The 27,885-nt window shown below is 40.8% G+C and overlaps 1 protein-coding gene across 2 annotated transcripts in view; it reads right to left on the bottom strand.

Moving 5' to 3' along the window:
* LOC140994554 (nucleosome-remodeling factor subunit BPTF-like) overlaps window positions 1-18,398 on the bottom strand; it is a 44,046-nt gene extending 25,648 nt beyond the window's left edge. Inside the window, exons 1-15 of one of the 2 annotated variants that reach the window (XM_073464247.1) lie at window positions 17,636-18,398; window positions 14,177-14,999; window positions 11,186-11,237; window positions 10,780-10,948; window positions 8,311-8,568; window positions 7,411-7,620; window positions 6,074-6,259; window positions 5,696-5,871; window positions 5,099-5,278; window positions 4,756-4,937; window positions 4,426-4,557; window positions 3,608-3,737; window positions 2,957-3,092; window positions 2,298-2,600; window positions 3-2,091 (exon numbers count right to left, since the gene is read on the bottom strand). In XM_073464247.1, coding sequence (XP_073320348.1) covers window positions 3-2,091; window positions 2,298-2,600; window positions 2,957-3,092; window positions 3,608-3,737; window positions 4,426-4,557; window positions 4,756-4,937; window positions 5,099-5,278; window positions 5,696-5,871; window positions 6,074-6,259; window positions 7,411-7,620; window positions 8,311-8,568; window positions 10,780-10,948; window positions 11,186-11,237; window positions 14,177-14,999; window positions 17,636-18,209 — 5,600 coding nt within the window. In that variant the 5' untranslated portion in view covers window positions 18,210-18,398. The remainder of the gene's footprint in view (window positions 1-2; window positions 2,092-2,297; window positions 2,601-2,956; window positions 3,093-3,607; window positions 3,738-4,425; window positions 4,558-4,755; window positions 4,938-5,098; window positions 5,279-5,695; window positions 5,872-6,073; window positions 6,260-7,410; window positions 7,621-8,310; window positions 8,569-10,779; window positions 10,949-11,185; window positions 11,238-14,176; window positions 15,000-17,635) is intronic. The other variant, XM_073464248.1, reaches the window with a different exon arrangement.
* Window positions 18,399-27,885: the final 9,487 nt, after the last annotated feature.

Genomic DNA, 27,885 nt, shown 5'->3' with positions numbered 1-27,885 from the left:
ACCTCCAAGTGATGCCAAACGTGGGCCTGGGGGATGGATATGGCCAGATATCCGACGCTGGCTTGGCGTTGTAGCTAAATATGGGCACCTCACGGAATCCGCCTCGCCTTCCCAGCACCTTCAAGTCGTCGTGTGGCAGTACGAAAATACTCTTGCGGTTGCTCTTGGTGACAAACTTGCGGTAAGAAGGAAGGGCAGTGTCTGAGCGCGTCTTCTTGGTGCGGGAGAACTTGAGGAGGCGGACGCGGCCCTTTGTTAATGAAAAGTCCTCTTGCCTCACAGTAACAGATGACACTGAGGTTTCACCGCTGGTGTCCGTCATTGACTTACTGATAGAAGCCAAAGCCGTCTTCTGTTCCTGTGTCACTGTTTCACTCTGACTGTCCTCTGACTGTCCGTCAAGCCCTGGGGAACAGATTTTGGTCACAGTTGTTTTGGTCATTGTAGTAAGTGTGGACACTGCGCTGCTTTCTGTTGTTGCCACCACGGGCTCTCCAGATGCCTTTGATGGTGCCATCCTCATCTCTGTGGAGACTACCGTCGTGGAAGTTGTGGAGGTGGTGGTTATCTGGGTGATGACGGTCTTGAGCGGATCTGTTGTCCCACTGTGACTACTCTCCTCTGCGAAGTCATCGCTCAGACTGGACTCCTCAGCTGAAGGGATAGGAGACGGTGCCATTCGGATGATCTTGATAACAGGACTGGCTTTGGTCTCCGTGGACGGAGATGGTGATGTGCTGTTGTGCTGTAGAGTGCTATGAGCATTAGCTCCAAGTGCGTCTATGTTGTTCTCCAGCCTCGATATCTTCAGCGGAGGTTTGTAGTCCTGCTCTGATATCGTCGATTTGCTCTCTACCTTAGAAGCAAGGCTTGTTTCCTTGGCCCCATCCTCTGTACTATCATTCACAGGAGCCAAATCTCCGTTCACTAAAGGCTTTTGCTGCATGCCATCCTTTAACGAGACCACCAGCCCTTGTTCCTCAACTTTACCAATGCTGTTCACTCTAGGCTGCGGACTGTTGGTAAGCACTCCGTTATTTGAGCTATTTATTACAGAGTTACTCAACATGCTTTCACTCCCCGAGCCATCATTACCATTTACCTGAGCGAGAGGAGAAACAGGCTCGGGAGTGCTATCGCCTTCAGTTCTAGCTTGCATATTTTCTTGGTTCTCCACAGGCCCCATGCCATTTTCCTCTGTACCCAAATGGGATGAGCTTAAAATTTCTGGGTTTTGCTGAGTGAGTTTAGAAGGAGATGTGTTTTGACTATTTTTTTGGTCAAGAACACTTGTCCTTAAAGAGTCCGGTTTCAAGTTCGGTTCCTCCGATGAAGTATTTTCAACATGTGCAGCCTTGGTAACATCTGATGGTACGCTGACTGTTTGGTGCTCTAAAGAGCTATGAATCCCCCCTGCTGCTGTTTCTTGCACATCAGGCAGTTTGACACCCTCTTGCCCTGAATTGTCTGAATTAGATTCTTTTGGCCCCGTAGTCCTTCCCACTAAATCTGCCCCCAGTTCCTGGGGCAAGGAGGTGATTTGGTTCTGTGGTGCTCCTGAATCTTCACCTGTACCTGTACTGCAACTGTCTTTGTGTTTGGAGTCAGGAGTAGGAGAAGGAAGAGGAGGAGCAACAATTTCATCCTTAGTTTTAGAGAGTTCAGCCTGACTCCCCCCTTCATCCTCTTGCCCTCCACCTTCTCCTGACCCTGGAGTTTGTGTTGTGGAAGATTTCTCCTCCACTTTCAATGCTTCGCCCAGTGCGAGCTGCGTGCGAGCGAGAGTATGGGGCTTGAGCGGTGACCGTGGCCGGACTGGAGTGCTCAGTGCCGTAGTTGACGTGGATGAAACTGGTGCAGGAATCTGAGTGCTGGAGGCAGACACTCGCTGCCTCTGCCTCTCTTCAATAATGTGCTGCTTCTGTCGTCTGTCCAGCAGGCTGTCCAACTTGGAGGACTTGACCTTCTTCTTGTAGGCAATGCGGGTCAGGAAGCCCTTGCTGACATCCACTACATCGTAGTTGAAGGGTCGTGTTGGGCCCTCTGGAGGCTCTTCCTTCACAGAAACCTTTTCCTCCTGAACACTGGACCCTGGAGAAAAAAATAATTCAGAATCTGCATTGATAAAGAAACAAGACACTTCATCACATCGTCCTTAAGATTTCTGTCAAAGTAGAAAAAGCTTGGAAATATTAACATAAATGTGTTTTATAACAAGTTTAAAATGAAGCATAACTCATGCTCTACATGCAGTTGAATACAATGCTATAAGACTCTTAAGTCGCACTCTGTCATACTTTGCTCTTCATCTGATCGCGCATCTGTGGGGTCCAACTCCATCTTTACAGGTGATGCATCAGGTGACAACTCCTCAGACTTTTCTTTTTCATCAGCTCCTTCTTTCGTTTCCTCTTCCATCTTCTCATTTGACTCCAAATCTTCGACAGACATCAGACGATCTGTTTCAGGCTTGGAGAGACTGGAAGAGTCTTGATCTTTTGCTTCACTGCTTATGACAGCGTCTCCCTGAGCTTCTGGTTCAGCTACACTAGGCCGCCGACTCAAGTCCAGCAGGGTACATTTCTTGCCAAGTTTAGCATCTTTGGAAAACAAAATGACAGCAAGAGTATAATTTTCAGATTAGGTTGAGAACAATCACCTTAAGTTACTAATGATTGCCATAACTCGTTAATCAACTCACTCATTATTTAGACAAAAAAACAAACAAAAAAATCGTTGAAAAGTTTGGAATTTGAGTACAGTTGTAACAGCTCTTTAGTTTATCGCACATTACTAAATGACATCCACAGACGAATCAAAGGGATGACCAACCTACAACACACAATGACAAACTGAACTAATTCACTCTCAGAGTCAAAGAGACTTTATATTAGAGAAAACCAAATTCCAAATAACTAAAACCACATTTTAGGACCCAAAATTTCCCATTCCAGACCTTCCAGTTCTTTGCGGTAGTTGGCGTTGGTGTTGCCAGGAAGCCGGGGGACAAACCGCTGCACATACGTCTTACTGATCCAACTCCAGCCCCCGTAGCCCGTAACACGATATTCCTCTCCTTTCTGCTTCCACACCTTCACATAAGACAAGAAAATGTAGCAGGAATGAGGGAAATAAGGATGAAGAAACATCAAGAGGTGAAAGGTTTAAATGGAGAAAAATGAACAGACAGGAAAAAGGGCGCAGGTATAAATAGAGATTAGAAGTTTCGAAAGTTTTTCACACACTGATCACTAATTGCTGAGGGAAATGACTCACAGCAGAGCTCAACTTGCTGCATCAAAGAGGCTTTGATGGTCACTCACGCACTTACGCACAACATACACACCAGTGTTTCCCACAGCAATGAATCAGTTTTCCAGTCAGTAGACTACACTGAAATACTATTACCACCAGTGTGTAACCTGCAATGCTTGTGACCAAACGATCTTCATGTGACGGTGGTCCAGCCTCAATCTGATATGCTTAGTATGTACGCATGTGTGCACAAGGCTTTTCCCTGTGAACATTAATGGCAAGAAATGCCTAAATTATAATGTATTAAATTGACATTGTGCCAGGTTTGAAACAATCAATTGAAAGGACCTACCTGGTGTTTAATTGGAAAGGTGTACTTGACCCACGTGGCCTGCTGCATCGTCTCCTCATCCTCCAGCTTCTTCTCCCTCTTCTTTACTTTCTCTTTCTCTTCACGCTCCATGGATGTCATGCGGTTTAACCTGAAAACATGTTTCTTTTTAAATTGTGATACAGTACAGCCTGCTGCTCGTAGATTGTGTAATTGGGTTTTTTGGCTAGTGTGCTGCAGAGAAAACAGTGATTGGTTTCTTTTAAAAACCCTGCAGTATGAGATGAATTCATTATAACCATTCAACAACTCAGCAATTTTAGTTTATTGAATAATATTTTTTTATTCTTATTAGGTTTAAATGAACAATTGGAATGTTTCTTGCGTGATGTAAAAGTATGATAAAAGCCTGATTAAAGATTAGAAGAAGACAGCTGCTCTTGAAACAGTTCCATGAAACATCCTCTCTCTCACAAGCACACACACACACTTGTCAATGCTATAGATACATAAACACACATTCAGGTCCTATCCTTGTAGAATCTCGAACAATCACGTCTTTAAAAGGGGCGTTGTGGTGTTGAAGCAGTAGTACAGGCAGAGGTGGGTGGTGCTGGTAGTGCTGCAGTCTAAATATTATGCCTCACAGCGAGGGTGGGCCCTTTGATCTGATCTGGTTATGATCGCGTCTGCCTGCTAAACTGACCACACATCCCTGTGTACATGCACTGAATGCTTGATCGAGTTTTTAACTTTTGTGAAGTATTTGAATGTTTTGCATTCAAACTGAATTTTTGTTATTTTGTTTATGTATGTTTAAGAAATCATATCATGCATACCTGGTGTGGCCCAGTGAGTCCTTCCAGACAGGCAGCAGAGCCACCGGTTTGATGGCACACTCCAGGATGGCCAGAGCCAGCGCAAACTCTCTGGCCTTACTGCACATCTGAACTGCTTTGATCCAGTTGGTCCTACAAAACAAGCAAAGAAACATGAAACACTTTTAAATGTCCCTCTTCACTCTGGACGCTTCACTTTTGGGCTACATGTAGTTTTAAGTTTACAGTCTGGTCATGGTCAAGTCTGAGCTTTCTTTCTTTTCTACACAAGCTGATTTAATTGTAATACATCATTGCCATACCACATGTCTCACTGACTCTGAGGTGTACCTGTGTGAGGCCCAGTTAGGGTGCATGAACGGTGCAGGGACATTGTTCTCCAGCTGGATAATGGTGAGTCTCAGTGTGGAGATGGTCAGAACCTTAGAGCCATGAATAGACCCATTCCACTTAAACTCTCCTGCTGGTGTCATGCAGAACTTGTGGGAGAGATGCCGCCTCTTGTCGTGGTCCTAATGAAAAGACAAATTACGCTGGTTTTAGTCAGTTTTCATTGTCAACTCCTTATCATCTCTGACTTTTATGTATTTATAATGATGGGAGAAACCCTTGCAAACACAATAGAATATTTATGAATATTCAAATGGTAAAAACAAGCCGTCATGCTCCTTGCCTCTCTGTGCTGGTGCTTGTTGAGGGCCACAGTGTTGGAGCTGTACTGGTTATGATAGACACGGTACTTCCCCTCCTGGCCAAGCCTGAAGTATTGGCAGAGTGTCCCCTTCATCACCACGTCCTTGCTGTTGCGTGTGCTGACACGGGTGACGTCACCTTGTGCATTTACTACTAGTACCTGTAGAGGTAGGGTAAAATATGTAAAATATTAGATATGAGTCATTTAGATTTATTAAAAGACCATCTTATGACAACGAAGTTTATAATCCAATCTATAACATGATAAATAACCAGCTGCTCTGAGTAAAATAAGCATCATTACAGACACTGACACTGCAGTCTTGAAATGAGCTCGGGTTATCTCGCTCTTGCTCATCACCCTAAAAGTCCCAATACTAAATTATGTGTTACTGGGCAACAAGCTAGCACAAAATAATGCTGAGTAGCCTCAAGATTGTCCCTTTAATCTCCAAGCTTAATTTCCACCCCAAGTACCTAAAACTTTTTGTCCGAGAAACTACTTTTTTAAGGAACTAAACGGTTCTTTGGGTTCCTAAACTTAATGTAGACATGACACATTCACTTTTCTTCTCACCTCCTTGCCCTCTTTGAAGCCCTTGTTGGCTTCGTGGACAGCAGCAGCCACCTGCTGGTTCTTCAGCTGGCTAAGCTTGCTGTCTGGGTTCCTCAGCCGGGTCACCATGCGAGTCGCTGCAGACTTCTTACTACTGAGACCTGCCGTCTCACCATTGGCTGAGTCTTTAATGTCTCCTGGAAACCCAGCACCAGGTTCAGTCAAAGACAGAAGAAATCAAGTCATACACAGTAAGTTGTAAACTCAATCTGAGCATGATGATGTGCAACGAACATTAACAGTGGCACCCTCTTGACAGTGGTTACAAAAGTAATAGTGGTAATATGCTCATACTGCTTTTCTCACATAAATAAATCTATTACTATTGTTTTGTCAGACCTGTGTCATCAAAGCTGGCCAGGGATGACTGGGAGGACTTGTCAAGCAGGTCTGGAGGTTCAGGACCTCTGGGAGGGACCCCAGCTCCCATACTGCTGTTACTGTTCTCCTCGCTGATCTGGGAGGGCTGGCTCAGGCTGGGGACGCCATCTCCACTGATGGAGATAGAATCTGATGATGGGGTTTCTGCAACACAGACAGAAAATCGCAAGTATTGAACATTTCATAAACAAATTTGTTTCAGTTGTGTTGCTTTTTGTTGTCATCAGCCATTATCTGAGGCATCTTTCATGGTTCATTTAGGTGTTCCAGAGAAGTACAGGTGTTAGCGAGGACTAGAATTACTGAGCGGGAAAAAAAACAAGACAAATTGTAGCATCAAAGCTGTCAACAATGACCAATCAATATCAGCACACGTAGAAGGCCAATCATCATGAAGGCAGAAACTTTCTTGTGATAGTTCTCATATAGTTAAGGCTGTGGCTCCCTCTACTGATAATTCATGTGTAATGCATGCACAAAATAACTAGTTTGAATGGAGGGATGGGTCACTTGAAAGCAATGGGTGACCAGTCCAGGCAAAGCAAGGTTCCAACAAGGCATGTGCGCACACTATAACACTGATCACAACGATGAACAGTGAAGCTCTGTGATTATTAAGGATGAATATGTGCAGATCATCACTGAACTATTTTCACCAAAGGTGGTGCCTAAACAGGAAGCCGTCAAAGCAGAGGTTCCAATTACAAGCAAGCAGCAGAAGAAAAACATCTGATAACAATTCTTGCACCAGGCAAAGTGAACGCTGTCCCCAGTTGACTAAGGCTCAGTTGCAGTCATGCTGATTGCAGTGACAAGGCTGTCTGATTGCAAATCAATCGATGCAACAGCTGGAAGTATTCCCTGGCTGAAGAAACGAAAATTGGAATAACGAACACAAAAGCCAGCAGATGGAGTGAGAGCCACATGCAAAGAAGTTGGCTGGGAAATGGTCAGGTGAAACTATAAGGCATTGGTTGTATATGGCCCAGCAACCAAGCCATTGGTGATGTTAGGGGTATGAGATTCATCATACAGTCCTGTGAAGATGCAGGCTGCAGCTAGGGCTGGGTTTAAAAGAAAAAAAAAAAAAAAATCAAATCGATCTTCATTCGAATGATCCGATATCAATACATACAATACTTTCAATATATGTCTTTCCTGTAAGGGTTTACAGGAAAGGCATAAAAATTGATTTGCTAAATCAGTGACGTTACCCAGCTCTAACTGTGGCCGTAAAGCAAATCCCCTAAAAGCGCTTAATGAGGTCAACTTCACCCTGAGACGTCCTTGTATACCTTTGGTGTTGCCAGAGACCTCCATATGGGAACATCCCTCTATCACAGCCTGTACGGTGGAGGCCGGGGGCCATGGGGCCTCAGTGGCCAGGCTATAGCTCACAGCGGCAGGGAGGGTTTGCGTTGGAGCGGAGGTTGCTGGAAGTATAGGTCCGTCTGAGATGCTACTGCCACTACTGCCTTCTCGGCCAGTGGGTGGAACTTCGACAACTACAGATGGACAGCAGCAGTGTTGTAAATATGTGGCTTTTAGTTTATAATGCATTAATAACTTGAAGACGATGCAGAGGCAGTGATGGGCTGACAAATATGGTCCGATCATAAAATCATCATTAATTGAAAAATAAAAAATGTAGACATTATTGGCAAAACTACATATATTACCTTTAAAAATGTATTGCAGTTTTCTTTTTTTTTTAAATCAGGCTTGTATGAGACCACATTTAGACATTTATATTTATTATGCTCTCAAGAGTAATTAGATGCCACTTACCAAAGACATTAGCGTTTTGTTCTCCTGCCCATGCAATAAATGTCTTATTATTGTGTATAAGGGCCTCTTTGTTGCACTGGATAATATATTCAGCAAGACACCAACATTAATTAACATATGTGCTTTGTGAGTGCCAAACTTGAGTCTTGAAAAAGAGCACAGCATTTCTAATTGGTCTAAGAGCCAAACAACAGAGGAATTGATTCTTAAATCAATAACTAATTACACCATTGTGATGATGTCCTTTTTTCCAGGCTCAAAAACAGAATAGAGAGGAGGCACTGAGTCTGAGAGAAACTGTTTTTCAGGTCAGACCTCACAATGCTTTTATGCTACCATTATTACTACTTTGGGACACAGATTTTGCTGTGCTTTCTTAATACTTAAAATATAAACATCATGATCACCTCCTGTTTTGACGCCATCCTTTTTCTCTCCTGTGACTTCTTCTTTTGTCTCCTCTTCCTCCTTTGTAAGAGCTTTGACCCTGCCATCCTGCTGCCCATCATCCTTCAACTTGGCCTCCTCGGCTTCCTTCTCCACCTCCACCTCCTGCTCCTTCTTCTCCTTTTCCAGCCGCGCTTTCTGGGCCTCCTCGGCCACACGTCTTTTCACCTCCTCCAGCTCCTCCTCCTTCTTAGCCCGCAACCGCTCCAGGATGTCCTCTGGATGAGAGAGGAAGATAAAGGACGAAAGTTGTGAAACAAAAGATATAAGAGGCTGAGCCAATTAATCGTGATCAAAAACACAAAAACAGGGGAAAGCCGACAAATAACTCCTCTAAAATGTCAAAGTATTGTGTGTCTAAGAGGGGAAAGTTTCAGATGATACTGAGAACACACTTTATAAAGCTTAATGGAAAGGTGTTATTTAACAGTGCTCAATAAATCACAAAATGCACATTAAAAGCTAGAAGAGCATCAGACAAAAGTTCAATGCAAGATAAGATGTCAAGTGTTGGGTGTGTAATAACAATAACTTTGGTTCAGCTCTTAAAGATATAACCAAAACACTGAAAGAAGAGACAAAAAGGGTGTGTTTTGGAGGCCATGTTATGATACGCCTGAACTTTAAACCGCAAACTAAGAGAAGACACAGAATAACCTTCCAGAGGACCTCCTTCCTTAGACTTCACAAATGATGCCAGATTGTTTACAGGATTTACATTACATGATTTGCATCCCCTAATCCTAACCTGTGTAAATCTCCACAATAAAGTTAGGTTCTAGTGCATGAAACCAGGAAAAGGAAGGAGAAAAGGGGGCTCTCTAAAAACCCTTAACTTCTGATAAACACACCGTTGTGAATTTAATAGAAGGGAAGAGGAACAAACGAAAATGCTAACTGACTTCTGTGTATCATTGAAGCAGACAATATTGTGTGAGTCTGTGTGGTACTACAGCTTTAGTGGAAGATTCTGTGGTAAAGTCGTTTTTATTCAATACTCATTGTTTGTGTATGTTATGCCCAATTAGGAACTCTTGCATCAAGCAGAAACACGATTACTGTATGCAAATGTTTAGGCTTCTCTTATATTGACACTCAAATCAGAAAAAAACAGCATGTTTGTTAAATTCTTCTATGTTTTGTTTCTCATCTTTGATTCACTAACAATGCATTTCATTGCAAATGAAGAGGCAGGGCTGACACATTCACTATATCCTAACTGGGTACAACACTTGTACAACTTAAATAACACTGGATGAAGGAAGGTTTACACTTGTGACCAAGTTGGATGAAAAATCCCACATTTTATCTGTGAACGTGATAAAGACACTGAATATAAAAACTAAGCTTAAGCATAACAGTAATTTTAAATGCCTCTCTCTTTCTACACAATGTCACTTTTGTTAGTTCACATTAGAGCCTGACCAATATATCGGTAGCCAGTATTATTGGGCGATATCATCAGGATCTCTGCATATGTTGTCCCTTATGAGTTGATATGAAAACATTTGGGCACTTGCCCAAAAAATGAAGTAGTCGTTGGGCTCTAGTTCACATGATATCATTTTAAATGTTTCTGGACTTTAATGTAATATCATGGATTAGTTGTGAAAACAGCTGCCAAATATACTAACAGGAACCATGAGGAGCTGCACTTTCTGGGCATTAAGTGTTTTTTTCAAGCACTTATCTGCTGGGCACTTTACAGACCAATTAATCACTTGTGTATCTCTGGTTTTAAGTGTCAGTCACACATATTTTTTACATGTTTGAGATGTTACTGAGCTAGCTGGTGTGGTATAGTGCCATTTCGAAAATGTTTGACAAAGACTGTATTTATTCTTTCAAGTTGTGTATATTTTTATATGCTTGGGTTATCTACTCCCTGGGGTAAAAAACAAAAAAGGTTGAAGTCTTTTATAAGCAAGAATCAACTTATTCAATTCAACTTATTATTATTTATCTTTGCATAACAGTTGCTCTCCAAAGTTGAAATGTTAGAAGCTTCCACTGCACGTCAGACTGAATGTCCTTAACATGATGTGCTCACAGGTAAGTGATTTTTAAACCAATAAATCAAACAAAAAACATAGGCATGAATTTGGTGGACACCCTACAGACAGAAACGACAGGATGAGGGACTGAAGGGAAGTGCTGGATACTAGCCAAAGTGGGACCAGAGTAAGGTTACATAATGGCTGGGTTGATTCCTATGTCCCAACCATCTATGACTGGGTGGCATTCATGAGTATTTGAGAGAAAGCAGGCAGAGAGAGATAGAAAGAGAAAGGGAAGAAAAAATGACTTTGGGCTTAAAGAGATCTTTTTTCCCCTGTTAGCCGTGATTAAATTTGACAACAGGAAGCTTCTCAGAATCGCTGAAAATTGCGTTATTTTATTAATGAGAGAAAGAATAAGGAGCTCTTTACCATTAGCGACAGTGAGGTAACACTTGTTGCTGCCACGGGCCTTGTTGGTTAAGTCCTCGGTGATGTCCATATGCGCGTGCACCTCGTCCCTTATCTCTTCAAGCGCTGCATACAGGTCGGCCTCCCAGTACTCCTTATCCAAACAATCTATGAGCTCAGCTAGCTGGACCTGGAAAGTTAAAGGAGTTCAATAAGTGCAAGACAAGATTAACTCAGTGATATGACAGTCGTGCTGCCAAAAAACAGGGAATGTTTGGATGTATTTTGTTCATTAAAAAGACAGACTAGGGTTGTGACCTTTACTTTAATAAGTAAGAAATTAAAATGAGTCTTTTAAATCATATAATTCTATTGTGTGAAGAGCATACATGACCCCAGTAAGAGAAAATGATGAGTCGAAATTTACCTTGGTGCTATAGTACCAGATGGCTTTGTCCTCCTGTTCACCATCCTCCTCACTGTAGGGGAGACATGAGAGAGGAGACATGAGGGAAAAAAAGAAGACAAAACAGTGAGGGATAGGACAAACAGGAGAAAAAATACGAAAAAAAATGAAGCTCCACACATGCTTGCTTTCTATATGTTGTGCAGCTTTGAATAACATTTGTTCACATTTTGTCTAGTCAGTAGATACAGACTGCAGATCAACCACTTGTCCAAGTTTAAGAGGCAGCAGTTTATCTGTCATTTCTGTAATTCGTTTTTTATGTGTGTTAAATTCACAGGACCAGTTTCAGTCACACAGGTCTCTTGGTAAAAATGTCCCAATAAAATTGGATCCCTTAATACCTGTTGTATTTGACGGTCTTTAAAAGGTGTAAACAAAAGGCAAAGCATAAATAAAACAAACTAGACTAGCACTCAGTAGAGTGCATACCTCCGGCAAGGCCCAACAGTCTCCTTTAATTCAATCAAGCCTAATCCAATATCAAATTTAAAATTGAACATATTTATATCCGCTAGATCCTGATTTTTATTTGGATCCACATCAAATTGTACACACACATAGCTACCAGCCACCTCAATATGCCTTATTGTTAAATCCAGATCCATGCATTATTCCCTAAGAAATTAATGATAATGTGAAAAACGCCCAATTTCCCAATATTAAAGAAAGTGAAAAAAAAAATTCCTGAACCCGTGTCTTTATCTGGATCTGCACCAACAGTTAATTAATGGGGTCTATTCTGGGTCGACACCAATCCTCCATCCAAGTTCAGAGGAAATCAGTTCAGTAGTTTTTGTGTAATCCTGCTGACAAACCAACCAGCCAACAGATGGTCATGAATGAAAATATAACCTCGCTGGTGGAGGTGATGAAGCACTTCGAATAGTTTATACTCAAAATAATAATGTCGAGTTTAAAGATTAAAATCAATGGCATGAAATTAAAACGGCTGTAAGTGATATTTTTTTTAAAATATATTCCAGCAGAAATCACTGTATAGAGTATTTGGTCAGTAACTCACGTCACTATACTAAATGACTGAAACCCTAAGAAATTCAATAATTCATGAAAATATCCGCCCTCCCCTTTTGCCATGAACATGTGTGTACCTGTAGGGTTCAGCTGGAGCTGTACTGACTGCAGGAAGCCTTAACTTGTGCAAAGCCCAGCACAATAACAAACATCAACAAGGACACTTGAGTTTGTCTAGTAGCAGCTAAAGAGAATATCTAAGAGTTTTCTGCCCAGCATGGTCCTTGCCGAGGGACTGTGAAGCCTGAGGCCATGTAACAGTAGTGTCTATTCAGCATCCTTTACTTGAGGCACATGTGCGTGCACACACACACCAGCACCCTACTTCTGTGCACATCATTCATTGCACGTACATCCAGTCACACAAACTTTCCTCTGTGCACACTACTTGTATGCACAAACACACACAGCCTCTGAAGTGAAGATCAGTAATGCAGCACCTGCTGGGGGCCAATTTGGAGAGCAGGACGAAGCAGAAAGGAAGAGAGGGAGTGAAATGCAGCCACGACAAAATTTGGGCCACCAACCTTATTAAATCTTATATTGTTCAAGTGATCCATGCTCCTTTATGGTTAATGTAGCAGGCCTTCTGCTGCTGCTGACCCAGCATACAAACCATCTGTGACTGCTCAATACCAAGATAATTTGCTAACGTATGGGACCAATACTGCTGATGGTCAGATTATGTTAAATTCTATGGACAGACACTGTTATTTTTGGTTTATTAAAACAGCAGGTCTAACCACCGTGCAGGTCTGTACTCATATGAAATACCCTAAGCTTGTGGTATGCTCAACTTTAAACCTAAGAGCTCATAACTTTTTGTCACTGGCAGTGACAAAATGTACTGTTCTTCACACATTCATGCAGCTACACCATGGTTCGATACACTGCATGTAGAAGTTGTTTGCTCAACTTCAGGCTTCAGTCTTCCAATAGTGTATAATGTATTCTACAAATCTGTTTCATTAAACAAGTTTGTGGTGTGCATGTTTGACTGAAGTACTCGCTTTTGCTTGTAAAACTGACACAGCTCATTTGCTGTCAATTTGAATGGGCCACCGCAGGTCATTCAGCCTGCCTTTATGACCCCCTCTGCCGACCAGAGTGAACCTCTGGGTTGACGTAGCCAGGCTTTTAGCACCAGACGTCTCTTTGGGGATGGAAATTTAATTTAATGTAATTTACACAACAATAAGGTGGTTAAGCTATAATATTTATGAAGTTTCTATGATGCTGGGGGATAAACCTGTGACAATGATCGCACATGAAAAGAGGGGGTCAAATACAGGTTGAACACGTGCTCTGTGTGGGTCTCCTACATTAAAGAGGTATTATTAATGCCTTGGATTAGCAAAGAGGGTAGAGCAGGTATAAAGCCAGCCACACAAAGAGCTTCACAGACATCCTTCTAACATAATGAAATTTGGGCAAATATATGTACTGGTAGTGAAGCGTTATTATGTAATGATACTATTTTGGCAAGGACACTTGAAAAAGTAATTTAAATTTGAGAGACCATAATGGTGAATAAAGACCACATCAAAATGTTTCACACAGTCAGTCCTAACCAAGTGTTAAAGTAATATTTGTAATATGTAAGAATTATTAATTTTTATTTTTTAAAATGGCATACTGGGGCGCCCCAGTAGCTCAGTTGGTAGAGCATGTGCCCAATGTACAGACATGCTCGCTGCAGCGGCCCTGAAATCGAAACCAACCTGTGGCCCTTTTATATATGTCATCCCTTCTCTCTCTCATCCAGTTTCCTGTCATCTACCCAAGCTGTCTAATTAATTCATTTAAAAAAGGCATATTATCAATGTGCGAGACTGCAACATGACCAAGTCCCCGACATGTCTACTGTTGACATCTGTGCAATAATCTTGGCACATAATTGAAACATAGTGAACTTACACGACAATACGGCGATCGAGGAACCAGTATTTTCGGCTGTGTCGGTCATAGCCGACTGGCAGTTGTCGAATAAATGGTCTGCTTCTCTGCACTTCTGGGATGCAATCCGCCACACCGGGTACCTTGTGTGCCACACACACCTCGCACTGCCACTCATCCTCCGGCACTTCCTGCAACGGTGGCTTCACACACTCCAAATGGTAAACAGCTGAACATGTCTCGCAGCACAGCAGGTCACCAAGGCGATGGCATACCCTGCAGTGGTCGTCGTAGGCCACTACCCCTTCAGACATTAGCTCCTCTCTGGCAATGTTGGTCGCCAGGAACTGGTCCACCAAAAACTGGAGAACTTTGACTTTGCTCTCCAATGGTTCATACGGGTAATCCTCACTCTCCTGGAAAGGCAGAATGTGCCGGTACTCCGGGTCGCTCTCACAGTATGCCCGCAACACCTCTGGCCAGGTCATACCATCCACAAAATACAGAGTGGAGTTGACCGAGTCCTTCACGTCAGCTGGACCAAATGTGGTGTTGGAAGTGTCTTCCTCTCTGAGGATAGCTTTGAGCAGGGAGATGTGTGTCTCTGCCAACAGTGTGCACTGCTCCTGGCTGGCAAGCGCTGCACAGAAATCCTCAAAGCGGAACGGCGAAAGCCGCAGAACTGAGCCAAAGTTGCGGAGAACTTCGTAGACAGCAGACACATTAAGGAGCTGTGAGGTAGGGACCAAGAGGTCATCAGAAGACTTGGGAAGCTCAAGGGCAGGAATGTCTTTAGCCTCAAGGATAGGAGACTGCGGTCGCATTGCCCGACTCTTTCTCCGGCCTGCGTGAAAAGAAAAGAGCCAGGAGTTAGAAGAAAGTTGGCATATAGAACAGAAAAAGAAAATAAATAACAAATGTGTATATAAACCCTTGCAGACAATGTATATAACTCTTTGGAATAAGTACAAGTTTACAGGCAATAACATTCAGGTATTTGAAGAGACCATTGTTGCTTTGAGCCACCACAAAATGTTCAAATGTGGCAACTCTGCGTGTCCCTGTATACAATGGACTGAGCTATATACCTTATATTTACCATGAGGCAATGCAACCTAATGCCTGAACTTATCATCCTTGATGCCTCATTGGACTCTCGGATTTTGCACTAGTACAGTGTTTGGAGTAATGATGGTACTTGGGGATCTCCCAAGCTCCAAATTCTGTCTGTATTAAAAAAAAAAAAAAAAAAAAGATACTATAACAACATACCAATGGAATTTATAGGACTCAACACCCTGTCTAAATACTTCATAGGACTTGTGAAATGTCTAATTTGAGGCAATGACAAATGAGTGCTAATGGCAATGGGGTTATTTATAAGTAGTGCAACACTGGAGAAGTTCAAGGCAGACAAGCACATTCTTCTCCCAAGACAATAAGCTAAATGCTAATTGCACCCACTAGATTTATAAGCCTGTAATTCATGCAGATGGTACAGCATATGTACTGTACCTGTATATGACCTCTGGATTATCTGTCTGTGCACATTATCAATTTCTGAACCCAGTAATGTGGAATAATCCTGCATTTGTGGATGATCTAAATGCGTCAGTCCAGGTCATTCAACGTGGCTTCATGACACTGCTCCTGACCAATATTAAATACGTAACTGCTTGAAGAAGTACTTCTAAAGTCACTGTAGGATTAATATACTGTTGCAACACAATATATATGAAATCACTATATCCTTACAGCGGATTGGTGTGTGTTTCCAGTCTTCTCTTGTGCTCTTCATAATTTCAAAGATGCTATAACATGATTGCACTGTGGGTTGCATTACCTTTTATGTATCTGTATTGTATCTTCAGTGTAAACACTGCAGTAACTGCCAATAAACTGTTAAGCAAATATATTTGTATTTGTTCTGACTCTGGTATAATTCTGTGGTTTAGCATCAATGTGTAAACAGAGAAACAGCGATGGGACTACAGCAGCAGAACTGGCTGCTTCACAAATGATGACAGTCAGGGATTAGGGGTTGACTGCTGCAGGTTCATTATTCAGCATCAAACACAGGGATTTTGTGAAAAAGTGGTATGTGTGCCGGTGTGCAATGTGTTTGGAAACAGCATGGGTATGTGTGCCAGTGTAGGTGACAGCCAAAGCACAGTTATGTCTGGCCATCAGCATAGGTCTTATAAAAGATCCCTCACACTTGGCTGCACAATGCTGCCATGTTCACATGTCTTCAAAAAAGGGAGGCAGCCTTGCCGCTGGAAGTTAAAAGGTAAGTGAGTAATCCCTGAAAACACTTACATTGCATCTAAGCCTGACAAGAATGCAGTGAGGTGTCATAGGGCGAACAAATAAAGAAATTCAACCTACACATAAATTTTTCTCTCTGAAGAACATTTCTGTTTTGAAGCAAAATGTATTCCCGCAACATAAGACGAAGGTCTGATGTCATGGTCACAACAAAAGACTTAGCTTTTCTGTAGAAGAGATATTTAAATGCACAAAATACCCAAGTCTGGATCACCTTTACATCTATCTTTCTAATTCCATCTCGATTCATTAGTTCCAGCGGCTGGCACAATGCTTTCAGTGCATACTTTAAATAACAGATGCATGAATTGATTATTTGGCAGACACAACTTCATTAACATGACTGTCCACAAGTATGGACGTGATGGCTCTAATTTGCTCACCTGATAAACATAGGAGTGGTTACTATGGTAACGGTGCACCACGTAATATTGTAATGAGTTGATGTTTGCAACAAGTGAAAAAAGGAGCGCCTCTCTTCAAAACAAAGACCTGTCAAACTCATTTAGCAACATTATGCAACTAAAATACGGCTTCCGAAATAGAGTTGGATAAGGTTCACAGGTCTAATGATTGTGCGTAAAAATAATGCAGTTATTATCTATTTGCAGTGTAACATTTTCATTTCAGGTAGTTCAGCTTTGGAAAAAGTTGAATTGTTAATAAGAGATAAATGGTCAACAATGTTTATAAAATACGTGTTTTGATGAAGCGCAGTTAAAAGTGTAGAAACAGCAGTTTCTGTGTTATTACATACGTAGAAATGCTGAATGAATGAAACAAATGAAAAGTTGTTAACGTAATCTCCATACATCCTGTTTCAGTGAGTATGAAAACGCGTTAAATACAGCACGCATGAAAAAATCCGGTAAAAAAAGAAAAAAAAGAAAGGCACTAATACATTCTTCATCATTAAATGTCAACAAAAAATGTGCTGATCCGACAAAAGTCAAAAACATGAGAGCCGGTTGAAGCGTGGAGTAGATCTGCAAACCAGCCGCGAGCTGAGCACACGATAAACAAAGGCCTGTTTCTGAGTGCAAGCTCCATTTTGAACAATGCGGCTTGGTTTCTGTACTGAGCTAAAAATAAAATGCACACTTTAAGTAATGCAAACCTGCTTTAAGTGCGTGCACTTGCAAACGATCGTACCTGGGGTGCTACCGAGCGTGCTGTGGCTCCTAAAACTACTCTCGGTACAGTAGCTGGCATCATCATCATCTGGTAGTTCCTCCAGATAGTCAGAGTCGTTTCCTAGGGCCTCCTCTTCTTCAAGATCCGACGAAGGGTTGTCGTTCAGGAGTTCATCTTCGTCTGACCTGTAGCTTAAATTATCATCCTCCTCGTCGCTGTTGTCGTCGTAGACCACCTTGGTCTGAGGCCGCCTCACTCCGCCTCTACTGCCGCGGCCGCCTCTCGACCCCCTGCCTCTCCCTCTGGTTCCTCTGCCCCGCGATCCCGCGGCCGTCGCCGTGGTAGAGCCTCCAACTTTCCTGCGGCCCCGGGACGAATGAAAGTTCTCTCGGCCGGAGATTTCTGTATCCACCTCCGCAGAGCCAGTGCCGCAGGCGCCGCCGCTTCCTCCCCGTCCCCGACCCCGTGCTCTGCCTCTTCCCCGTCCACGCATCCCTCTGCTCCTGCCGCCCCGAGAGCCGCGGACTGGCCCGGGTGAACCTTCCCGCATCACTGCTGCTTGTTTGGGCGGCCTTCCTCTTCTCCCCCTCATTGTGGGAGAGAGTATTTGCTGTTCCGCTTCAATCTCGGTGCTTGAATAAACCACGCACACCGGAGAAAAGCGGGGGACAAAAAAACCAACAGGTTTGGTGACAGTTCTCGACGAGTCCCCACCAAGCCCCGGTCTCAATTTCAGGGCGGAAAGCTCAAACTGAATGGCCGGTGTCCCGCTTTGGGTCGCCTGCAGACGCCATTTTTCTTCTCAGCTCTCCCTCCGTTGAAAACACAGCAGGCCCCAGAGTTGCGTTAAGCTAACCATGGATACCAGTGGACGTACCGGAAGTGAAGCGCTTTTCCCTTCAAAGTAAAAGCAAAAGCCAAACTACATAATGAGTAGAATGATTTAATAATTGTGTACATAACATTACACACGTATCTAATCCGATTACATAGATTTTTCATATCTCATCATGGTTGTTTGTGTAATAAAAAAATATTTTTAAACGTTTTCGTTCTTACGATTTAAGGACAACACATCCGGAAGTGCGGTTTTAATCCTCTAACTTGACAGTAGGGGCCTAAGTGGATGCGAGGTCACGTGACTCACTATTCCACAATAGACGCAATTGCCGTGCTAGTTCATAAAATTAGTTATCCGTGCAAACGCTTTCCGCCAATAGTTCTTTATTCGAGTTGGCTGGTTCTGGTATATGGTTTTAATCACAGGTGAGTCGAGTATATTCAGTAAAACACCATCATTCATTTTCGGCTCTGTCGCCATCATCGTCACAGCAAAGCGAGGCGAGAAGATCAGCATACGTCCGTCATTGAGCTCCCAATACATGAACCTATAGAAGTCGGCATAAAAGTTAGCAGCACGCATATTTTCAGGGTGTAGATGACATGCATTTGGAAACAGCAGTATTGTGTATCTTAAGCAAATATATTTTCTATAACTTTAAGATTACTTTTTGTTTATTACCTAGGAACCTGGCTCCATTTAAGTAATCTCAACCTGTTCATTTACCTGAAATACTGTAGAACAAGAGCGATGCTGAGCTCCTGCAAAATAAACGCTACTATAAACTGCAGTGCAACAATGCAGCGCGCAATATTTAACCGAAGAGTAACTGCGGTCAAGCCAGCCGTGGTTCGCGTTCGCTTGGTCAAATCAGCCGCACGTTGTTTTCTAGTGCGCGAATATACGGACATTTACGGTAATCGTAAAGACACCGCTCTAAAGAGCTGCTGGTAGTGACAGTGGGGCGGACTGAAGTCACACAGTCAGACCCGTGAAAATTACGATACTTTTTCAGTAATTATTCCTGGTAATATACTGAAGGTATCACGGAGGTTTGCGTACGGATTTCAAAGTAAAGGACGAAAGTCAAAACGTAAGGATATTTCACCCAACTTTTACGTGGAATAAAAAGCTTATTTTCCATCAGCATACTGCTGAACTTAGTACTCCCCAGACTACCTTCATGCATAATATCAAGTACTTTTACTGTGTACTTTTTGAGTAATCCTCTGTCAAAGTCCTTAACAGAGGACGAGAATAAGGACAATTTGCCCAACTTTGACAGGGAATAAAAAGGTTATTTTCCATAAGTAGTCTATGATTCTTATACTGCTGAACTTAGTACTTCCTAGACTACTTGCATGCATGATATCAAGTACTTTTACTGTGTACTTTTTGAGTAATCCTCTGTCAAAGTCCTTAACAGAGGACGAGAATAAGGACAATTTGCCCAACTTTGACAGGGAATAAAAAGGTTATTTTACATAAGTAGTCTATGATCCTTATACTGCTGAACTTAGTACTCCCCAGACTACTTGCATGCATAATATCAAGTACTTTTACTGTGTACTTTTTGAGTAATCCTCTGTCAAAGTCCTTAACAGAGGACATGATGAGCACATTTCACCCAACTTTGATGTGGAATAAAAAGGTTATTTTCCATAAGTAGTCTATGATTCTTATACTGCTGAACTTAGTACTTCCTAGACTACTTGCATGCATGATATCAAGTACTTTTACTGTGTACTTTTTGAGTAATCCTCTGTCAAAGTCCTTAACAGAGGACGAGAATAAGGACAATTTGCCCAACTTTGACAGGGAATAAAAAGGTTATTTTACATAAGTAGTCTATGATTCTTATACTGCTGAACTTAGTACTCCCCAGACTACTTGCATGCATAATATCAAGTACTTTTACTGTGTACTTTTTGAGTAATCCTCTGTCAAAGTCCTTAACAGAGGACGAGAATAAGGACAATTTGCCCAACTTTGACAGGGAATAAAAAGGTTATTTTACATAAGTAGTCTATGATCCTTATACTGCTGAACTTAGTACTCCCCAGACTACTTGCATGCATAATATCAAGTACTTTTACTGTGTACTTTTTGAGTAATCCTCTGTCAAAGTCCTTAACAGAGGACATGATAAGCACATTTCACCCAACTTTGATGTGGAATAAAAAGGTTATTTTCCATAAGTAGTCTATGATTCTTATACTGCTGAACTTAGTACTTCCTAGACTACTTGCATGCATGATATCAAGTACTTTTACTGTGTACTTTTTGAGTAATCCTCTGTCAAAGTCCTTAACAGAGGACGAGAATAAGGACAATTTGCCCAACTTTGACAGGGAATAAAAAGGTTATTTTCCATAAGTAGTCTATGATTCTTATACTGCTGAACTTAGTACTTCCTAGACTACTTGCATGCATGATATCAAGTACTTTTACTGTGTACTTTTTGAGTAATCCTCTGTCAAAGTCCTTAACAGAGGACGAGAATAAGGACAATTTGCCCAACTTTGACAGGGAATAAAAAGGTTATTTTACATAAGTAGTCTATGATTCTTATACTGCTGAACTTAGTACTCCCCAGACTACTTGCATGCATAATATCAAGTACTTTTACTGTGTACTTTTTGAGTAATCCTCTGTCAAAGTCCTTAACAGAGGACATGATGAGCACATTTCACCCAACTTTGATGTGGAATAAAAAGGTTATTTTCCATAAGTAGTCTATGATTCTTATACTGCTGAACTTAGTACTCCCCAGACTACTTGCATGCATAATATCAAGTACTTTTACTGTGTACTTTTTGAGTAATCCTCTGTCAAAGTCCTTAACAGAGGACATGATGAGCACATTTCACCCAACTTTGATGTGGAATAAAAAGGTTATTTTCCATAAGTAGTCTATGATTCTTATACTGCTGAACTTAGTACTTCCCAGACTACTTGCATGCATGATATCAAGTACTTTTACTGTGTACTTTTTGAGTAATCCTCTGTCAAAGTCCTTAACACAGGACGAGAATAAGGACAATTTGCCCAACTTTGACAGGGAATAAAAAAGTTATTTTACATAAGTAGTCTATGATTCTTATACTGCTGAACTTAGTACTCCCCAGACTACTTGCATGCATAATATCAAGTACTTTTACTGTGTACTTTTTGAGTAATCCTCTGTCAAAGTCCTTAACAGAGGACATGATGAGCACAAGGGTAAGACAGTGCTGCTAGCAAGACTAGTTGAGAGCAAGCTGGGTCCTGTGGAGTACCAAAGATTTCAAACAAATGTTTCTGGCTTTTGATGTTGAACTTACTTAGGGTTGCTTTGGTGTTACAAAAAACACACACAAACACAAGCATCTCTTAAATTAGAATGATCTATTTCACATCTATAATACTACTTACATGTTCTCACATTTTTAAAACAAATAAATAAAAAACATGTCAAAGTAAACTTGAAGTTTGTCTTTTTAAATAAAACAATTTGAACAACTTAACTTATATACATTGATCTAGTTATATAAATTCTAAATCAGACAATTTTTTCAAACATGAAAGACACCGTCATGACTATGTCACACTAAAGTTGGTCTCATAACAAAACAGACAAAAATGGAGTCAAATCTGCTGAATATCTAGTCCTATGCCAAATGTGTAGTCCTTAGTCCTAAGTGCAGACAAGGCAGTTCCAGTTGCTTGTCCTGGCATCTCGGAGTTGATCCTTGGTCATCCCCAGGCACTGCACATGGAACCACCTGTTACAGCTATCACACTGTATCTGTAAATTGAAACAAGTGCTTACAAAATCATCTTTTTTATCAGAAATAATAGAGTAGATGTACAACAGAGGATAATTTCTCATCATGGACGAGGCAATCAGTCTTTACATTCATTTTCTCATTAGATTTCTATATGGCGTATTATTTCCAATTTCATACATAAATAGTCTTGCAAATAGGGGTGGGATGATAGGGGTAACTCACAATTCGATAATGTGACAATATCTGGCCCACAATAATGTTAATATCAAGATACACGATATCTGCAATATTCGATATATTGCAAAACCTTTCATCAACGATATATCACAATATGCGACTGGAAAAAAAAAAACATAAAAAGGAAAACGTCTTATGCAAGTTTACATAAAACAAGTTGCTACTGACTTTTCAGTATCAGAAAGCACTGTACTGGTTTACATAAGACATGGCAGGGTTCTCCCCAGACGGTGGAACAGCAGCGCTGTGCCGCTATACTCATTTTCTATGTTAGCTGCTTTATAGCGGGTGTTTGTGGGCTGCCATGTTCTTCTCATTAAAGAAGCGTCCCCCTGCTGACAGTGACAAGCAATATCGATTTTTTTTTCCCCACCTCTACTTGCAAATAGTCTTTAGTCTTGAGTTCTTAGTATTACTTCAGTATATGTGACAAACTGTCCATTTTCTCACTGCCATTGGAAGTCTACGGTCACTCTAAATGTTTTTACTATTTGGTACTCTTAATTGATAAATTATGCAGTGCATGTGACCTGCTTATCCTTGCTTCTCACATTTAAAGAATGAGCCACAGGCTGTTGGTGTGACAGAGGAGGACAACAACTGAAAACACACACAAGCATCTTTTTCAGTGATCCGTTATCCTTTTAGAGAGGAGCTCCAATGCATTTCTTGGATTCAGTAAAACCTATTTTAGCTGAGAATAGCAGAATGTCATATGATGCACTGCTTTGGTATGTTTATTATACTAAAACCACCTATCCTGACTGTTTGGATTTTAAATCTGTAAATTTAATCATTTCATCATCTCATTCTCATGCCGCCTTTGTTTTTTTCTTTCGCTCCAGGACAAAGTCTTCATTACTCCAGTAGCTGGCACCTCATCTCTGCAGCCAGATTTCACAACATTCTCGTCAAGCTTATTTAAACTGTGCAAATAGACACTTCTTGGGAGTTTTGAGGTCAAAGTCTCGGCAATCACTGATCTTTCTTCCCCTCTTATTGGCCTCCTTTTCAATTGTTGCCTGTTGTGTCGCACATCGCCCCCCTGGAAGTTTACAAAAGCCTTGAGGGATGACTCGTTTTCTACTTTGACTTTTACCTGAACACAGCAGTCATCAAAGCGGCAGTGTCCAGAGCAGGTAAAAAGTGGGGTGTTTCTCTGAGAACCTACTTTTTTTACAGAGTGCCGCTTGAATGCAAAGCTACAATACGGATGTAGACTTCGGATCCCATTTGCAATCACATTTGTCCAATTCAGACTTTTGAACTGGTGGTTCTCTTGTGTCTTCCGAAGTTTTGCCCATTCCTTGTGGGGAATAAAGAAGAAGCAAGGTTGCTCAGGCAATTTGTGGGTGAAGTATATTTCGTCAGACCCCTCATCTTCTGTAGATGAACCAGTTGGGGCACTGCATGTCTTCTGCCAACACAAGTTAAAATTAAAGGTAGATTAGACCTGGAAGGCATAACACTACGTATAAATTATGCATTCATGCCACTCACTTCAAATTGCTTTACAAAAAGAAAGGTTGTTTAAAAGATAGATAGATAGATGACTTTTCATAGATAGATTGACTTTTTTCTGTCATAGGACATCCCTCATAAATTGACAATGTCATAAAGGACTTCAGAGTACAATAATTCAACCTAACCTACTTAAATTCACTTAGCCCATGGCCAATGAAATTTTACGAGTTGTTTCTTTACATTACAAAGCTTTTTGAATCTATCATGATTTTACCTCAAGGCTGTCATCCACAGAGCCTGGCGAGTCCAACTCTGTCCCAGGTTGTGGCACCGCTGTCGGTAGAGCTGGTTTCTCACCTGCTGAGGACACATAGCCTGGCGAGTCCAACTCTGTCCCAGGTTGTGGCACCGCTGTCGGTAGAGCTGGTTTCTCACCTGCTGAGGACACATAGCCTGGCGAGTCCAACTCTGTCCCAGGTTGTGGCACCGCTGTCGGTAGATCTGGTTTCTCACCCGCTGAGGACACAGAGCCTGGCGAGTCCAACTGTGTCCCAGGTTCTGATGTATGGCTCTACACATATACCCAAACCCCAGAAGCAACAGAAGTTAAAATTAATTTAAATCCTAGGGTATTAGAATGTGCATTTAGTCATTCCTTCATAATATCATAATCATAATGCATTTATACAATTCATAGATGAAACACTAAAATAAGATACCACAGAAGTATAATCCATGGTGTCTTATCTCAAGAAAAGATAAGAAAATATGTGGTATCTCAAGAGAATTGAGAAAAAATGAAAAAACAATGGAAAAAATTATTCCATGATTACCTGCTGATGTTGCAAGAAGGCATTTTTTATTCTTGTTCTATTACTTAGGAGACTGGGGATTCCTAAGTCCTTGCACACAATGCCCCAGAAACTTTCCTCTGGATAAGCACTTTCTGTGCGGAGTGCAACATCTGTCTTGACCTGAAGCCTCTTGATGCATGACAGAATTTCTGTTGCACTTATCGACAATTTCCTGGACTATTCAAGCAAGGAAAAAAGTTCAAATGTTACATTTCTATTTTTATTTTTTGAAGCAATCAGAACATTTGCAAATAACATTAACACTTACCCTCCCAAATGTTGAGAAAGAAAAAAATCTGTAAAGAAAGTTATGAACAGAGGTTACAGAAATTATAAATAACATTATGTAAAAAATGAAGAGTACTGTTAAAAAGGCAGATAGAAAATTATGAATGCTGTGTTATTAGCAATATAGGCCTACACTACACAGGTCTACACTGAATCCATGCTATAGTAAAATTACCATAAATTATTAGTTTTTACAGATAAATGCTTATGAGTTGTGAGTTAATCGGAGTCGCCATGTTAATGATTAATGGCTGCAATCTTCAGGACTCCGTTTCTCAAAGCATTTATGTTAATAACTTTAACTGTTTGTGGTTGATGTAGGCAGCCGCCATGCAGGAGGAGCTCAGCAGGATGCGCCTTAATTTAGCACCTAGCTAGACCTGGCCTTATACCATGTAGGGCCTATTCAAAAAACATACAGTATGCTGGGCTACATATATTGTATGTACACATACAAGTTATAGCATATAGAAATTCCAATGATGCCTAGGCATATCAGTAACAGTGACTAATTCACTAAAATTTCCCTTAACTTTGGAAGTGAAAAATAGGTATACCTACCCTTGACGATGTGTCATCGAGAATTATTAATTGAACAATGAAAACAATATGAACTTTAAAGATGTAAATTACTTAAAATTAACATCCCTTGTCGTCGAAGTTCAAGCTTGCACGATCAAAACCTCAAAATGTCTCCCCGAGAGGTGAAGAGGCGGGTTCATTGACATACACTTGCTGATTGATCGTGTCAGACAACCAACCAGTATCACCGAGAGGAAAAAAGAAAAAAAAGAAAGACAAAGAGAGAGAAAAACAACAACCAAAAAATACGTAATGGTGGAGAGGATTCATGTAAGTGACAAAATGGCAGGAAGCTCAGGTGGCACACCTAAAATAGGGTAAGGGGCCCTGGCGGTGACATGGATGTTTTTTTTTTTATAAGTTGTGAGAGATAGTAATTCATGCGCTCTCTGGCGTAATTAAAAAGTCGCAGTCGCTTGATTGCAGGCTTATTATAACTTATAATTAGTAATTAAATAATTATGAAAATTATAAAAGTTAATAATGTGTATTTTTAGTATTATTGTTGTTGTTATCATTGTTATTATCATGTTGTTTTTATTTTTGTGTAACGTTATGAGGTAAGTGTAAAAGTTATTGTGATGATCCACATGAGTGTCCAGGTGTAGGTTGATGATGATGATGAGTTGTCAAGGTAATGGTAGTTAGGTTATAATTAATTTCTTAAATGACTTTGCAGCAGAGACCATTGGCAATCAGGACACACAGTTAACAACGTGCAGGTGCATATAGCATCATATCCATGTAAAAGTTGTGACAGAAAACCTATATGTAATAAAATATCTTAAGTCCAAGAAATTCTCACACAGACGACATTCTCTCGAGTTTCAGTGAAACAAAACATTTTATACAACAGATATACTATTGCCACTTTATACCACAAGGTGGCACTATTGTATAAGTCATAATTAACACGCAGTTACGCTGAGAGGTCAGAGTGCAACAGTATGGCGACTATGTGCAACGACAGTGCGACTAGGAACCATAAGTAGACTATGTATATGATGAGAAGTATTAACACTGAACGGCCGTAAGCGGTCATTTTGACCGCTAGATTTTAAACTCTGTAATCTCTCATGTCAATACCTAATTGAGTGATAAATGCATTCATTGTGAAACAATCAAACCCCGCGAAATGATGTGCGGTCAATATGACCGCTTATGGCCGAAATAGGTAACGCATATCATATTTTTTTGGCTTTTGTGTCATTTATATAAAAACTATTCTACATTAAATTTCAGACACTTTTAGGAAAGGTCATGTAAAGGCAGTATTGCATTATTTTCATTCAACAAAGTTATTGCACATATAAATTTATGAATTTGAAAATTCTTGGCCGTTCTAGTGTTAAAATACAAGATGTTGAAGTACACGGCACTTGTTTATGATTCTAGCGTCCCATCAATGATGAGTTAATGCAACAACGTTCACTTCATGCAATCATTCGAGCCAATGCGCCAATGATTCTCGCTCACGCAACTTAATAGCTATTGCCACTTAGAATCATTCTATAATTAGGGGTACATGTCATGTCCATAGACTTTATCTATCTATCTATCTATCTATCTATCTATCTATATCTATTTGTTTATTTGTTTATTTAAAGCAATGATCAATTTTACATCAGGGCACATTTCTCTTTTATTGAATACGAAAAGTCCGCAGATCCCATCATTTATTTAGCATAATATGCATAGTTTGGAATTAGTTATTTCCAATTTGCTAAATGTGAGGTTTTGCTCTTCAGATTAAACCTAAATGACATGTTTTTGGATAATATTTTCATAAATACGCATTCAAAATAATTATTAAAATATTAGAAATGTATTTTAAAATATATGTTGCTCATTCGTGTGCATTAAATCATCCACTTTGTGTGTGTCCAAGAAATTGTTACTCACTGAAATATCTGCTATAAATCAGCAATGGTTTGCTCTAAAGTCACATGTCCAACATCGCTGACAGGGCAGGAGAAAAAGAGAAACCTTTTGTTGACATAATCTTATGACTGTAAAAAAAGACACAGTGTTGAAGGAAATACTCTGTTCTTTTACTTAACAAAAAGAGCAAACTATCCTTATTATCCTTGTACCCATGCAAGTACTCTAGGAAGTACTAAGTTCAGCAGTTTATGAACCATAGACTACTTATGGAAAATAACCTTTTTATTCCACATCAAAGTTGGGCGAAATGTGCTCATCATGTCCTCTGTTAAGGACTTTGACAGAGGA

This window comes from Pagrus major, chromosome 4 (genome assembly GCF_040436345.1).
Source record: "Pagrus major chromosome 4, Pma_NU_1.0".
Lineage (NCBI taxonomy): Eukaryota > Metazoa > Chordata > Actinopteri > Spariformes > Sparidae > Pagrus > Pagrus major.
This window is presented reverse-complemented; position numbering and strand designations above follow the sequence as displayed.